At 39.3% G+C, this 17078-nt stretch overlaps 1 protein-coding gene across 1 annotated transcript in view; it reads left to right on the forward strand.

Annotated features, from left to right (window-relative positions):
- LOC122740304 (carboxypeptidase inhibitor SmCI-like) overlaps nucleotides 1–17078 on the forward strand; it is a 79716-nt gene that overhangs the window by 14627 nt on the left and 48011 nt on the right. Inside the window, exon 2 of the mRNA XM_043982335.1 lies at nucleotides 7894–8085. Within this exon, the coding sequence (XP_043838270.1) occupies nucleotides 7894–8085 (192 nt within the window). The remainder of the gene's footprint in view (nucleotides 1–7893; nucleotides 8086–17078) is intronic.

Raw genomic sequence — 17078 nt, forward strand, 5'->3', positions numbered from 1 at the left:
GTTCTGGCTGCCATAATTCAGAAAGAGCATTAGTGGCTACAGCTTTAAGGTTTGCAAAGTGTTCTACAGTTTATGTCATTTGATCCCCACTGGGACCCATGAGATAGATCAGGAAACTCTAAAGTTGAAAGAGGTCATATGACTTCATGCAGCTAATAAGTGTTTGAGGCAGGATTAAAACTCTCTGGTTCCAAATCCAGCACTTTGTCCACTCTGCCACCTAGCCGCCCCATAAACTGTAGAATATCCAGAAGAGGGCAAACAGGATAGCGAAGTGCCTTGAGTTCCTGCTATCTGAGGATTGACTAGCTCACTTGATCCTCAAAACACCATTTTACAGATGAACAAAGTAAACACAAAAACACAAACCAGTTTTTCAAAGATCACTTTTCAGAGACCAGGGATCAGAACTCAAGTGTCCAGACCCATTCTCTAATCTTCCTTCTCAATACCATGGGGCCCGTGTTGTCAGAAGATTCAGGGGACCAGCATTCCAGCTACCTAACGGCTTTTTTGTCACAGGCAACCAATGTTGGCATGCTGAAAAATGATAGTATGTCAAAGAGAAGAGTCATTGGGAATGAGTCATAGAGTTTGGTTTATACAGAGAAAAGTGGGTGTTCCAGAAGCATGCGGTAGAGAGAGGCTCCAAGAGGTAACCCTGGGACTATACAATTTCTGAGCGACAATGAAGAACATCCAGTGGTGCCTGTCAATTAAATGCAAGGAATTCAGGTGGTCTGTATATGGAAACAAAATAATAGTCATGCATCAGAAAATCACTATACTTGCCACGTCTGAGTACTTTGGCATGGTTATAAAGGGACAGAGGGAGCAAACCAAAAAGCCAGTGCGACTGTTTATAGCCTGAGGATAGGAGCTAGCAGCCACTCTCCCCAGATGTCCCTAATGCTGAATGTTTGATGTCCCCACAAATAGCTCTCATGTCCTTAAGGGGAATGCTACCCTTTGCTTTCCCATCAGTGTTTCCATTCCTTCCCCCTTTTCGGACAGAACATTCTGGTTATTGTATTTGTACCTATGAATTTTCTGAGTATATTTTAGACAACTGAATATGGAAGTCTATCTTTATCCAAAACTGAGGATTTTTTTTCCAAATGGGCATTTACTAAGAGAAGCCAGGTTCAAATGAAGAGCCGCCCCCCTTATTTTACAGATAAGGAAACTGAGGTCCAGAGAAATTAATTGACTTGCCTAAAAGCACATAAGTAGAAAACAACACAGGAGGGATTGAACCCAGTCCCTCTGATGCTAGAACAAGGGCCCTTTCCCCTACACTGCCCTAACTCTCTGGACTAAACACAAAGTGACTCGTTTAAAACAGGCTAACCTAAATATTGCTTCTCTTCCTTCCCAAAAGTATTAACTGTTCCTTAAAAGAGGCAGGCTATTCTGTAGCTTTGGAAAAAGGCTTCTCTTTTGCCAGCCACCACCTGTTTATTGTAGGTCTTGTAGCTATTCAAACCAAGACAGGGAACACAGGCCCCAAGAACTTTGTGTAGATCATTGTTTAACTGTATTCAATCTTTGGCAGCTATTCAGGAAAAGATCTCTGATAATAACAGATTTAATTGTTTTAATAATGCTTTCAGAACAGGCAGTGTATCATTATTGTTACTTATTGGGAGAGTATCGATAGTGGAGGAAGTAGGGAGCAGACCAACATTTACTTTGGCAGTGATTGGAAACAAATTTCCAAACCTTGCCCACAATCCTTGATTGTTGCTTTTTTTTTTTTATGCATAGCACATGATTGGATTTTTTTTTTCCTCAAGAGTCAATGACCAATGATAGGAGAAAAAAGTTTCCCTCCCCTTTTCACTAAACTGAGAGCTCTTATTGATAGTTACAGATTTACAGGATCTGAGTTAGAAGAGATCTCAGAGGCCCACAGTCCCCTGCACCTGAATACAAACCTCTTTGATAACAGACTCAATATGCAGTCATCTAGCTTTTGCTTAAAGACTTCTAATAAGAGAGAACTCACTACCCAGGTACTCTCATTTCTAGGAAGCTTTTCCTTCTAACAAACCTAAACTTACCTCTTTGAAATTTTCACACAGGATTCCTAATTCTGGACTCTAAGGGTCAATCTTAATAAGTCTAATTCTTTTTTTCCACATGAAAATCCTTCAAATATTTGACCACAGTTCTCATATCCTAGTTTAGTTTCTTCTTCTCCACATAAATCATCCGCAGCTCCTTCAACCAATCCTCATATGGACCCTTCACCATCTTGGTTGCCTTTCTTGGATTCTCTGCAGCTTATCAACGTCATTCCTGAAATGTGGCACTCAGTGAATACAGTGCTATGGATGAGGTCCAAATAGGGCAAAATGCAGTACAGTTATCACCTCCCTTATACCAGGAAACAAAGCTTAACCTAAAATGGCATTATTTTGGGAGGAGGGGATGCTATATCTTATCAATTCAATGAGCTTTTAGCCCACTAAAACCTTTAGTTCTTTTGCAAATGCTCTTCTGTTTAGGGGTCTCCCCCAAGCAGATTTTTTAAAAACACAAGTATAAGATTACACTTATCTCTTTTAAATATTATCTGATTAGATTTGACTCCACATTCTTTGATGTCAGATTCTTTTTGTTTTTTTGGTTTTGTTTGGTTTTTTTGCTGGGCAATTGGGGTTAAGTGACTTGCCCATGGTCACACAGCTAGTAAATGTCAAGTGTCTGAGGCCGGATTTGAACTCAGGTACTCCTGAATCCAGGGCCGGTGCTTTATCCACTGTGCCACCTAGCTGCCCCCAGATTCTTTTTGGAACCCACTCTGTGATCCAGTGTGTTAGTTCTCTAAGTTTTATGTCATCTCCTAAGTTGATAAGCATGCTCTCTATTCTGTTATCAAAATCACTAATAGAAATGTGAAACAATACACTCATGATGCTGAGTGAAGTGAGCAGAACCAGGAGAACATTGTACACAGTAACAGCAACATTGTGTGATAATCAGTGGTGATAGATTGGGCTCTTCGAAACAGTGCAATGACCCAAGACAGTTCCAAATAACTTATGATGGCAAATGTTCTCCATATCCAGCCAGAAAAAAAGAACTGTAGATTCTGAATGCAGATTGAACCATACTGTTTCTACTTTTTTGTTGTTTTTTTCTCTTTTTCAAGGGTTTTCCCTTTTCTTTCACAACATGACTAATGCAGAAATGCATTTAATGTGATTGTACATATGTAGCCTTTGTCAGCCTGCTTTATGTCTTAGGGAAGGGGGGGAAGTGAGGGGAAGATAAAAAATTTGGAAGTAAAAATCTTGTAAAAACAAATGTTGAAAACTATTTTACGTGTAAATGGAAATAATAAAATATTTTTATGATTAAAGAAAAAAGAAAGGAAACAATTCAGTCACAAGCACAAATCCCTAGGGTACTGCAGTAGAGACCTCCTTCATAGTTGAAATCAAATCTTTAATGAGTATTCTTTGTATCCATCCATTCAACTACTTCCAAGCACAATTAACTATACTATCATAGAGCCCACATCTTTGTGTCTTTTATAGAGGAATAATTTGAGAGACTTTATCAAGTGTTTTGATAAAATCTAAGTGAATTGTATCTGGAGCATTCTCCTGATTTACCAGCAGAATAAAAGCACACTGAGGACAAGGACTGGTTCCCTTTTTCTTTTTATACTGCTAGCACCTAGCATAGTACCTTGTATTTATTTTTTCCAATCTTAATAATATTTTATTTTTTCCAGTTACATGTAAAGATAGTTTTCAACATTTGTTTTCATAAGATTTTTAGTTCCAAATTTTTCTTCCTCCCTTCCTTCCCTCTCCCCCAAGACAAAAAGCAATCTGATAGAGGTTATATATGTACAATCACATTAAACATATTTTTGCATCAGTCATGTTGTGAAAGAAGAAACAGAAGAAAAGGGGAAAACCTCAGAAAAGAAAAAAAATCAACAAAAATATAGAAATAGCATGGTTTAATCTGCATTCAGATCCCACAGTTCTTTTTTCTGGGTGTGGTCTTGGATCATTGAATTGCTGAGAAGAGCCAAGTCTATCATAGTTGATCATCATAGTGCTTTGTATATAGGAGTCACTTAATAAATGCTTGTTGAAATGACTTGAGTTAAGGTGAATACTACTTTCAAGTTGTGATCAGATCTGGCCTTATGTATAGGCCAACTAGGAGCAATTAAGGAGTGGCAGAAAACCATCTTTCCCAAAATATCTCTCCCCACTATTTTGTCATACTTTCTGAAATTCCATCATTGGAGTTTCATTCCTTGGGGTTACCAAGTATGCTTTTTAGCAAGTAACATTCAGTTGGGTTGCTGAATATTATTTGATAACTCTTGAAGACTATAAGTTGCAGAAAAGGTACTGACCCTCCTTGAAAGGAATTCCCTTACCTGGGAGCTCTTTATATCATTAAAATTATAGATCCCTCCTCTATTCCTATCACCCACATACAATTGTTTAGTCGTCATTCACACATCTCTATGCATTCGTTTATTTAGCTCACAGGATTTTCCATTAAATTGTAGGATTTAAAGTCAAAGGAGAAGGGGCAGCTAGATGGCGCAGTGGATAGAGCACTGGCCCTGGATTCAGGAGTACCTGAGTTCAAATCTGGCCTCAGATACTTACTAGCTGTGTGACCTCGGGCAAGTCACTTAACCCCAATTGCCTCACCAAAAAAAAAAAGAAGAAAAAAAGAAAAATAAAGTCAAAGGAGAACTTAGACATCCTTTCTTCTTAACACCTAGCTAAAAATAGTAGACAGCAAAGAATGGAGGTTCTTATGGGGAGAGAGGAGAAGGGGAATGTAGGATACTGCAGGAAGGGAACAGGCCAGAATGCGTGAATAGGAGACCATACATGACCATATAAAGAAGAATATGATAATGCTATTAAAAAAAGAAAACATAATGATACTTCAATGAGGGACATTAGGCAATATGATGGAAATAATAGCTGCTGGGTAGGGAGAAGAAAGCACTGGGAAGCAGCAGAGGGATGGAGAAAGTAGAGGTGCTAAAGTGTCAAACTTTAACTTCCCAGTCCTGCCTAGGGAACTTGAGAAGGAGGTATTTTGCAACTGAGTATGTCTTCCAGTAAAGTCTTATCTCCTTGATGCATGTGGCATATGAGGTTCTGGCTTCACTTTGGCTTGTCTCCTACAAAAAATCTTTGCTGACACAACTTTCCCTTCCCTTTTTCTTCCCATTTCATCACTGAATATCAGTGAATGAAAAAGACTAGAGACAAAATCTTCTGGGTAGCTTCCATTGCTCTCCCCAACCCTGTTTGAAATTTAAAAGAGAAAAGAGCCCTACCATTTAAAAACTGCAGTTTTGCACGCTAGTCACGAAAAGAGAGGTGATTCCCAAAATGCTTGTTTGGAGTGGATCACTCCAACATGGTCTTTACCTCACATCATGTAATATAGAATGTAGTTGCTATTCAAAATAACCCCAGACAGGGGCCCAGAGCATTTAGAGCAATTCAGGATTTCAAATGAGTCACAGTTCTGACTGTTTTAAGTTCATCTAAATATGACACAAAAGTAACTGGTGTTTAAAGCCACAGTGCCATAACAAAAATAGCTTCTTCCACCACCACTCCTGCCCCCACCTCTACCACCAAGCACCTGACATGCAAAGGTTGCCAGAGCCTGAGACCAGGACTCCTAAAGCTAGCAGTGGTTATAGAAATGCTAAGATTGAGAAACCCCCTCTGTTAGCTTTGGAGTGGGAAGACAAGGAGTTTGTTTCTGACCCCTCGGTTCTGGCCTTGATCTACTGCTCACCAAGGACCTAGGACATGAAAGGTGTCAGTGTGGTAAAGTTGCCTAAACACTCCCTTTTGAATAAACCAATAGACTGATCTGAATCCAGTTCCATGGTGGGGGTGGGGGGGAGGCTTAGAGTTACTGCTAGTCTAATGAGCCAAAGCAGTTGTTTGCTTTGGGGGTTTTTTATTCTGTAACTTTTTTTCTAGGTAGGAATCATATGCTATAACATGGAGTTTCCCCAAAGTCAGATGGACAAGAGAGAGCACCATAGTGAGGGCACTAAATAAGGAATGAGTAAGGTTCCAACTCATAATATATATTTTTTAAGTTTTTAAAAACATTTGTTTCATGGGGGGGAGGCAATAGGGGTTAAATGACTTGCCCAGGGTCACACAGCTAGTAAATGTCAAGTGTCTGAGGCCAGATTTTGAACTCAGTTCCTCCTGAATCCAGGACTGGTGCTTTATCCACTATGCCACCTAGCTGCCCCACCAACTCATAATAATTTAATCAAAACAAATAAATGACAAGGAATTTAAATAGGTAATAAGCATTCTGTTGCTGCAACAGAGTAGAAGAAAGTCATAGTTCAAACTCATAGCACCAGTAGGGAAGCATAGGACTTGCTTCTGGATTTCCTTTTGTCTCAGTCCCAGTGGAGCAGGGTACAGAACACTGATACCTCATGGCAGGCTGATGATTGTTTGTTTGCTTTAATTAATTAATTAATTAATCAATTAATTAATCAATTAATTAATTAGTGAGGCAATTAGGGTTAAGTGATTTGCCTAGGGTCACACAGCTAATAAGTGTTAAGTGTCTGAGGCCAGATTTGAACTCAGGTACTCCTGACTCCAGGGCCGGTGCTCTATCCACTGTGCCACCTAGCTGCCCCAAGGCTGATGATTGTTAAAGACTCTCACTGTGGCTCTGGAGTCAGCCATGGCCATACTGGCTGCTTCTCTCCTGTCTTTCCTGCAACTCTAAGCACTCTCTGCTATTAGATCCCATCTGTTTTCCTTCTGTATATCTACTCCTTTCCAACTCTGAGATTTCTCCAATTCTATGAGCAATTGGCAAAAAATGATTTTGTAGTATAGAATGTAAACTCCTCAAAGACAAGAATTGAGTCTCATATGACAATATGGTAAATTATACTATTAATGAACTGTGGTGAGCAAAATAGCCTTTTAATGAATGGGAAGGAAAAGCAAGTGTTTGGAGATGACTTGGCATTTTTCAATGGAGGTGGCCTTTGGCTTTGTTGAATTCAGATGATCTTTTATACTTATTAGCTATGCTACCTTGTTCAGGAGTTTCATCTCTTTAAATCTCAGTTTTTTAAGCATGATGATGCTTTCCTTACCTACCTCACTAGGTGTTTGCCTGAATCAAACGAGATAATATGCTTTAAAGTATCATATGAATGCAAACTATTGTTATTATCCTATATTATTGCAGATGAATGCAAAATATTGCTATCATCATTTTCATTATAGCATCTCCCTTAGTCACCAGTTTTTTTCCCACCACAGAAACATATCCATTCTTTGAAAAGGGTGATACCATGTTTGAGTGATTGTATGACTCTGAAATAAATTATTGAGCAGCTTTATTGGTGGCCAAATATAGGAGCACTGAGAGATGTAGCAATCTTCAGCCTGCTTTCAATGTCCTATCCCATCCCATCCCAGGGAAAGCTGTGCAACCTCAGCTTTTAGCTTTCTCCTCCTGTTTCGTCATCTGCCAAATGAGTGGTTGGATGAGATAATAATGACTCACATTTGAATAGTACTTTAAGATCTGCAAAAAATGTTTTTTATAACCCTATAAGATAAGAAGTGGAAGCATTATATTAATTTTTAAAATAAGGGATCTGAGGCTCTAAAGGGTTAAGAGATTTTTACATTCTCATGTAGCTTCTAGTAAGTGTCTGAGGCAGGATTCAAACCTAACTCCTGACTCCAAGTACAGCATCCTATCAGTTATGTCATTCTGCCTCTCAGATGAATGCTAAGGTCCTTTTCACTATTAAAAATCCTGTAATTTTATGAAATTGATCAGCTTTAAATCATGCCTTCTGTGTGTCCCTCACAGAGTGTGATCTACCAAAGGATGAAGGAGAAATGGGAGTTATGCTGGGGTATCGACTCTACTACAATCAAACAACGGACCGATGTCATCCATTTGTGTACAAGGGTGCCGGGGGGAACGAGAACCGCTTTCTAACGGAAATGCAGTGCATGAGACACTGTTCTACCTTAGGGGAAGTGCTCTACCCTGATGATGGTAAGTTGATCCTATTATCTCTCATCTTCTTCTTCCTTGGGTGCATTGTGGTCTAGATTTTCTGAAGCTCAGATAGATGGGAGGGAGGAGTCAGGGCATTTCAGGAGGCCTTTAATTCCAGCAGCAACTTCTTTTCTTTTTCTTTAGTTTTTAACTATATTTTAATTTATTTTGTTAAATACTTCCCATTTACATATTAAAAAATTCAGCATTCATTTTTTTTGGTGAGGCAATTGGGGTTAAGTGACTTGCCCAGGGTCACACAGCTAGTAAGTGTCAAGCATCTGAGGCTGGATTTGAACTAAGGTCCTCCTGACTCCAGGGCTGGTACTCTATTTACTGTGCCACCTAGCTGCCCCCAGCATTCATTTTTTTACATTTTGAGTTCCATATTATTTCCCTCCTTCCTTCCTCTCTCCCCCCCAACCTTGAGAAGGCAAGCAATATGATATTGATTATGCATAGGAAGGCATGTAAAGCATATTTTCCTATTAATCATGAGCAACTTCTCTTCTTGCAAGATGGTTTTCTGATGGATCATTTTGTAACTCCCAAACCAAACTTTCAGGGCTAATTTCCTCAAGAAAGCTGTCAATAATCAGGGCCTTGGCTTCCTTTCCTCTCACTCTATTCTTAATTCTGAAGACTGGCATTGTGCCTCATCATTCAAATGAAGCTGCTCTCTCCTAAGTGAGTGGTGATCTCTTAAATGCCCACTCTCAATCCTCACCCTTAGTCACTTCTCTGCAGCTTTTGATAGTGTCATCATCTTCTTCTACTCTATACTCTCTTCTCTCTAGATTTTCGTGGCACTGCTCAATCTTGGTTCATCTCCAATTGTTTTACCACTGATTTTCTATTTCTTTTGCTAGATCTTTATCCAGGTTGCATCTGCTAACCTTGGGAATCCACCGAAGGCTCTTTCCTGGGTGCTTTTCTCTTATCCCTCTATACTATTGTGTTTGGTGACCTCCTCAGCTCCCAAGGATCCAATATCATCTTTAAGCAAATGATTCTCAGCTCTATTTATCCAGTTCTAACCTTTGTCCTGACCTCCAGTCTCACATCTCCAGCTGTCTATTGGATATCTCACTTTAGACATCTTAAAATCAGCATGTCCAAAACAGAATTTGTTATCTCTCCCCCAAACCTTCCCTTCCTCTGAACTTCCCTTTCACTTTTGAGTACACCCTTATCCCCTCCCTGTCACCTTGGCTTGCAACCCATCCTCAACTCCTCACTCTCTTTTAACCTCCCATATCTAATTTGTTGGATATGGGAGTCCTTCATGACATTTCACATATACATTCCCTTCTGTCTTCTGATACTGCATCACCTTGGTGCAGACTCTCATCATCTCATGCCTGAAATATTGTTGTTGTTTTTTACTTTTTAAAAAACATTTTATTTTTATTTTTCTCAATTACATGTCAACAAAATTTTTAACATTAATTTAAAAAAATATTTTGAGTTTCATATTTCTCTCTCCCTCCTTCCCCTCCCCTTTGAGAAGCAAAGAAATTTGTTATATGTTACATATGTGCAGTCACCTAATATTGTTTTCTTAACCAACTATTCACTTGATATATTCTTCTTTGTCTTTTGAATCATATGCTAACAATTCGTAGTAGTTTTGAAAACACCACCTATGTCCTTAAGTTCTTCTGTTTCTGATCCACTACTTTTTTTTTTTTTTGCGGGGCAATGGGGGTTAAGTGACTTGCTCAGGGTCACACAGCTAGTAAGTGTCAAATGTCCGAGGCTGGATTTGAACTCATGTCTGAAATATTGTAATAGCTTTCTGATTGGTCTCCCTGTTTCAAGTCTCTCCCCACTCTATCAGAGTTATCTTCCTAAAGCCCAGATCTGACCAGGTCACCCACCCACCCTACCCCCAATCAATAAACTCCAGTGACTCCCTATTACCTCTGGGATCAAATATAAATCCTTATTTGGCATTCAAAGCTCTTCATAACCAGATTTCTTCCTGTCTTTCCAGTCTTCTTACATCTTCCTCCCCTCCCTATACTCAATGGTCTAGTAATACTGATATCCTCGCTGTTCTTTTCACAAGGCACTCTATCTTCTGACTCCATGCAACTTCTTTTTCTTTTTCTTTTCTTTTTTTTTTTTGTGAGGCAATTGGGGTTAAGTGACTTGCTTAGGGTCACACAGCTAGTAAGTGTAAAGTGTCTGATGCCGGATTTGAACTCAGGCCCTCCTGAATCCAGGGCCGGTGCTCTATCCACTGAGCCACCTAGCTGCCCCTCCATGCATTTTCACTGGCTAGTCCCCATGCCCAGAATTCTCTCTCCTCTTCTCTATCTCCTTACTTTCCTGGCTTCCTTCTCACCTATAGTTCAAGAAGCCTCTCCCTTCTCCATTAAGGCTAGTGCCTCTCCTCTAAGATTATCTCCAGTTGCCTTGTCTATATCTTGTTTGTACATAGTTAATTGACATAGTGTCTCCTCCATTGGACTGTGAACTCATTAAGAGCAAGGATTATTTTATACTGCTCTTTATGTCACACCCCCCCCCCCCCCCCGCCCCAGCACTTAGATCAGTGCCTGGCACATAGTTGGTGTTTAATAAATGCTCAATAAATGACTTGAATTGACTAGACTTGCCTGAGGTCCTTTAGGGAGCTAGTTGGAATTGGAACCGAGGTCCTTTAACACTAGATCTAGCTACCTTTTCCACTAATCACAATGGGATTTTACCCTGTTTTCTTACTGCCCTTTCCTGAGAACTTAACATGCATCAGAGCATCCTAGTTAGGGAACACCTCACTGTCCATCTGCAAAGCAAGGGATATCAGCTTTCTAGGGACAGTCACTAAATTGCAGACATTCCGAACCTCCTCCAAGTGAGAATATAAAATAAATACAAAGTCTCATTTAAATTCCCAGGCCCCAATTATGCAAATACAGGCTTGGAAACAACATAGTGTTGGATGCACAGCTTGAATGAGCACAAAGTGATCTTACAAAAGCCCACAATCACAATGCAATATGTGGTTATGATGACAAGTCTATGTCTAACCTGAGGTTAAATGCATATTTGCTTTTTATGCATTTAAGTGTATTGTTGATGTGCTTATAAACAGGAGTTTCCAAAGATTTTTAAGTACAGCGCTATCATAAAGGTTGGTATTTAAAATCTGGCCCTTCTTTATTAGTAGCTAGAGAGGAGAGGGAGGAAGACTGAGGAAGGGAAATGGGGTGAGAAGCAAGTAGTCATAAGCGTGACACTATAATGCAGTTCTTAACCTGGGATCCATGAGCTTGTTTTCCTTAGTGATCTCACATATTTTGTTTTATGCATTTAAAAACAGGGTTGTTGTTGGGTTTTTTTGAGAAGAGATCCTTAGGTTTCACTAGACTACAAAAGGAGTCCCTGACAAAAATTAGTTTAAGAAGACGTGGCCCAATGCAAGTCACTTAACCCTTTTTGTCTCAGTTTCCTCGAGCTCTATCAAGAAAACCTGAAATGGGGTCACAAGGAGTCAGACATGACTGAACAACAACAAAATACCTAAAGTTTCCACCATTAATCATTCCTTTGACTGAAGATAATGAGCTTCTGTTAAAACACTTATTTCTTGGGGGCAGCTAGATGGCGCAGTGGTTAAGCACCGGCCCTGGATTCAGGAGTACCTGAGTTCAAATCTGGCCTCAGACACTTGACACTTACTAGCTGTGTGACCGTGGGCAAGTCACTTTACCTCCGTTGCCTGCAAAAAAAAAAATTATAAAAAAAACCAAACCACTTATTTCTTGATTCCTACACCAACTTCTAGAGCCCCTCCATTATCTCATACTTATTTTGTATATATTTTGAAATAATTACTTTGAGCTTACATATATATATGTATACATATATACATATATATACATGTTGCCTCTCTATATAAAATGTAAACTCCTTGAGGGCAGGGATTTAAAAGATGAATAGATAAGGGATAGATATGCGGAGATAGATATCTTTGTATCCTCAGCACTTAATAAATACTTGAGGATTGATTATCTGGGAGAGTTCATACAGTAAGCTATCATCTCCTTAGAATGAATGGGTTTATCTGATGAAGTAATAGAGAAGAACCTTGAAGGAATGAAACAGACAAGTGAGTTTTCATGGGAGAGAAAGACAGAATGGAAAGTGTTGTAGAAGAAGGCAGACCTGAATAGGTTGCCAGACAATAATAATAATAATAGCTGCCATTTCTATAAAGCTTTATGATTTATAAAGCACTTTTAAATTATTTTCTCAGTTGTTTCTTTTTTTTTTTTTGCGGGGCAATGGGGGTTAAGTGACTTCCCCAGGGTCACACAGCTAGTAAGTGTCAAGTGTCTGAGGCCAGATTTGAACTCAGGTACTCCTGAATCCAGGGCCAGTGCTTTATCCACTGCGCCACCTAGCCGCTCCCTCAGTTGATTCTTAAAACAATACTGGGAAGGAGGTGCTATTATTATCCTCATTTTATAGTTGAGGAAACTGAGGCAGATAAAACTTAAGTGATTTGCCTAGGGACACCAGGCCTGGAATCATGAGTTCAATTCTGGCCTCAGACACTTACTAGCTGTGTGACCTTGGGGAAGTCACTATTTCCTCATGGGCATTGCATGAAACTTCCTTATGCTTATTTTCAACCAAGTCAAGACTTAAATATGAGATCCCACAGAATAAAGGAAAAGCCAACGGTGTTAAAATAGACAATAAAGTTGTGTCATTAACTAGATGCTGTGTCTACTTGAGTCTGAAATAGACTGGACTGAAACAAAGAAAAAATGGAAACAGGCAATAAGCTCCATGTTCTCCCTTTCTAGAAATGTGATGGCCCCCTTTCTGGAGTTAGGTCCATGCCTATGGCAGAGGATTATGTCACAAAATCACAGATTATTAGAGTTAAAAGAAAGTTTAGGGATGATTTAGTCCAATCACCAATCCTAACACCATTTTACAGATGAGGAGACCGAGGCCCAAAGAAATAAAATGATTTGTCTAAGGTCACACAGCTAGTGAATAGCAACACTGTGACTCTGAGTCAGGCTTCCTGAGTCCAGCTACAGTGTTTTTTCTCCTCTCAAGGTTTGGATTTCATCTGCAATGCTGTGATATGTAAATTATAATAGCGACAGTAAGAATATTGGTTGTCCTTTATTTGCACCTTGACTGATGAGAATGAAGATGAAGAGCAGTCAGTAACAATCATTGATTAGGCTCTTCCTGTGTCCTAGGCACTGTGCCAAGTTGTAGGTCCCTGCTCTCAAGTAGTCCACGTTCTAATGGGAGAGAGGCTACCTCCATTTTGGATGGTGCCTTTTTTCCTATGTGACAATTGTATTTGGATTGTTTCCACAGCTGTATGTAATTATATATGCTGGCATTATCAGTTCTTTCCAAATGCAATCCTCATGGCTTGTGACATCTGCAAGCAGATAGCTATGGGTGCAATTAATCACATGCCAACTCTTTGTGCCTGTCACACTGAAAAAAAATAGCTACAGGCTCTTTCTTAGTGTGTCTGGGATCTCTTGAATGAAATTTCTGTAAACATTGTGTGATAGAAATACAACTTAATGGTTGCATTATAGGACCAAACCCAGAAATTATTAGTGCTTTTCTCCAGTTCTGCCATTAATTTGTTGTGTGACCTTTGGCCTCAGTCTAGGGAGATAGTTATCTTTGACAGCAAGCATAGTTTTAGGAGGAGATAACCATTCAGTGGGTAGAGGGCTGGCCTTGAAGTCACTGAGACCTGGGTACAATTTCATCAAGCAATCAACAAATATTTAATAAGCACCACTTACTATGTGGCAGAACTGTGCTCTACCTCTGACATGTACTGACTCTGTGGCCAGCGGCAAATCACTTAACTTTTCAATGCCTGAGACAGTTCTCTAAGACTCTCAGAGATGTGTTGCTAAGCTACATCAGTGGATAGCTGTCTACTTCTGGTGGTCATCCACACTTAACAACAACAACAACAATGACTTCTGGCAGATCTGCTTCTCGTCTCCAAACACTGGTATCTCCATCGAGAGCAACATATCTTCCCTACTATCCCTGGGTTAACAACATTCTCCATGACTATCCCTAGGCTAACTTTCATTCAGCCCATTACAAGTTTGAGTGTATTCTTAGAGCCTCAAATCTGTGATCAAGTTGGTCTTGTGAAATACAGCTCTTATTATCTCCATCTTATAGAGAAGAGGTTATGAGGGGTGAAATTATTTGCTGAGCAACCCTGGCCAGTAGGTATCAGAAGCAAGATGTGAGTAGGTCTTTTGATCTCAAGTTGAGTGCTATACAATACTGCCTCTTGGGTCTCCCCTTCTCTTTTATCTCCCATAGTGCCCAGCATACTGAATATTTAGTAGGCTCTCAATAAATATTTGACTGAGCTTCTGAAGCTATTCTGGTCATATACTCCCCCCCCCCTTGTATGCTGTCCAGGAGGTTGGGCAACTTTTTTGATAACTATACTTGACATTTATTCCTTATGTCAACTCAGCCTGTATTTTAGTTACACCACCTTTGTAACCACCAAGATCTATCTTAAAGAGACAGTGGAAAATGCCTTGTCTACCATTTCACATTTTTACAGTGATTCCATGTGGAAAGTTTACACACTTTCTAAGATAGCATACACTGATTTTTTTCTTGTAGGCTGACAGGGACCAAAAACTGACATGATTAATTGCTTATTAGTTGCCATAGTTATCTACTTTTGTCAGTCACAAAGTATGGTGGGAGCAATATCCTTAACTCTGACCCCCAGCAAGTTAGGCTAGTTTTTACCTTAAAAGAAACAAAGTTGTTCCCAGGGCTTGATTGGCACAGAGGATTAAGACACAAGCTCCACCTCCCTTGCATCAGCTTTCTGGTAGCATCTGGCAGTATTAATGTGAATTTCTAGTCAACTAAGGACATAAAAGTCACAAACATGTGAAGTTGGGGCCCTTCAGATTTGAGGATGTCCTATGACCTTGCCTCTTAACCAGATGCATCTCTATATGGAGATGAGGGGAACCTTGTTTACCCAAGCTAAGTGCTAGAGTTTCTTTGTTAAAGATCCTTTCTCTGTGTGTCAGAGTAACCCTCCTTCCATTAATGGCTGAATGACCTACAAATGCCCCGTTTCATCCTAACACTGAACCTGAACTAACAGGTCACTCACAGGACCTGAATAAAGCCTACTTCTTTTTTTTTTTTTTTTTAGTGAGGCAATTGGGGTTAAGTGACTTGCCCAGGGTCACACAGCTAGTAAGTGTTATGTGTCTGAGGCCGGATTTGAACTCAGGTACTCCTGACTCCAGGGCCGGTGCTCTATCCACTGCGCCACCTAGCTGTCCCATGAAGCCTACTTCTAATTCAAGGATAGGGAACTTGTGAAAGTTGACACATGATATGAAAAAAAGAGTTTACAGTCTAACATGGAAGACAACACAAAAGAAGAAGTTGAAAAGGGGGAAAGGGGACATGATGGAGAAGTCTGAAGGAGTAAAGCCTGAAGGGAAATGGAAGAGATGGCTGGCTTGGGTACCATTCTTAAGTGGAGATTGGAGGAGCAATTCTTTGTTCCATCCTCCATTCAAAGGGGCAGAGAATATTCAGACAACCCAGTAGAGGGTTAGGGCTCTTTGTATCCCCGAGTCTCCTCTTTTAAAGAAGCAAAGCAGTTTGTCAAGAGACTCTGGGCCCCCAGAAGGTAGGTGCTATTATTATTCCTGTTTTATAGTTGAAGAAACTGAGGCAAACAGGGATTAAGTGATTTGCCTGGGATTACACAGCTAGTGTCTGAGACATCTGAACTCAGGTCTTACTGAATCCTTGCCCAGTGCTCTGTCAATTGAGCTACCAGAGGCCTATAGAGAAAGAAAGCCTCAGAGCAAGATGCTTTCATGAGTCTGTTCCTTATATAACAGAATTTGATGCCACGCTATGGCTTTCAGCTATTAGTCCTTGCTTGGAAACTGGGAACATTCTGCCATTTAAAAAAAAAAACTGTTACATAGAATTATCATTTCCTATTGAAAAGTTAAAGAAATAAATGAAAACTATTTTTTTAATGTAAGGAACATTTTACAGGTAAACTTTTGTAAATACAAAAACAAATTCACAAATTTCTTTGAATACTAAATGATCAGATAAATAAAGATAGATAAATGAATAAATAAATAAATAAATAAATAAATGACTAGAGCTACTTAATAAGCTTCAACTAAATACATCCAGATAGCAATGGTACATCACTTTTGCTGATATGCAAAAAATTATACTCATTCATGTGTGGTGTTCAAAGGATGTGTTCACAAGACAATTCTTAGTCATTTACAATGTCTAAACCGTGCTATAGCAGAAGATTTTGTTTATATTGATAAAACTCCCATAATACTATACGGAGTCTGGAAAAAAAGTAAAAGATGAAAAAGAAGTCAGAGGTGCAGAAAAATTATTTTTGCTAGATACTTAAACACATGAATGATCTTTAAATATAAAAAACCCTTCTATGAATCAGTACTACATCCAATATATCTATCAAACAGATAATGAACAATATGAAGCAATGGAAATCTTTTCTCTATTCTCCTGAGTGATTAATATTAAAATTTGAGAACACAGTACAGGGCACACTTCAAGGTGGTTAAACAATTGTTATTGCTTTATGATATGATTGATTTTTTGATAATATTCCTTTTTCATGAATAGCATTAGATTTTTCTTGGAATCAATCCTTTATAAGTTTATATTCTAAATTTATATTTGTGACTTTTTTGCAGCTGGAGGCATAGTAGGGTCCATCTCACCAGGTGTTACATGCAATATGGTGTTAGGCAGGTGATGTACTTCCCTTAAGGCAATCATTTCATTCAAAAATCAAATCAAACCACACCATATAAGATCAGTGTTGGTTTGGGAAATCAGTTCTTTGGGGAAGAACCCCTCCTCCAACATTATAGTGTGGAAGAAGAAGAAAAAAACATTATGGT

Source organism: Dromiciops gliroides, chromosome 2 (assembly GCF_019393635.1).
Source record: "Dromiciops gliroides isolate mDroGli1 chromosome 2, mDroGli1.pri, whole genome shotgun sequence".
In the NCBI taxonomy this organism is placed as follows: domain Eukaryota; kingdom Metazoa; phylum Chordata; class Mammalia; order Microbiotheria; family Microbiotheriidae; genus Dromiciops; species Dromiciops gliroides.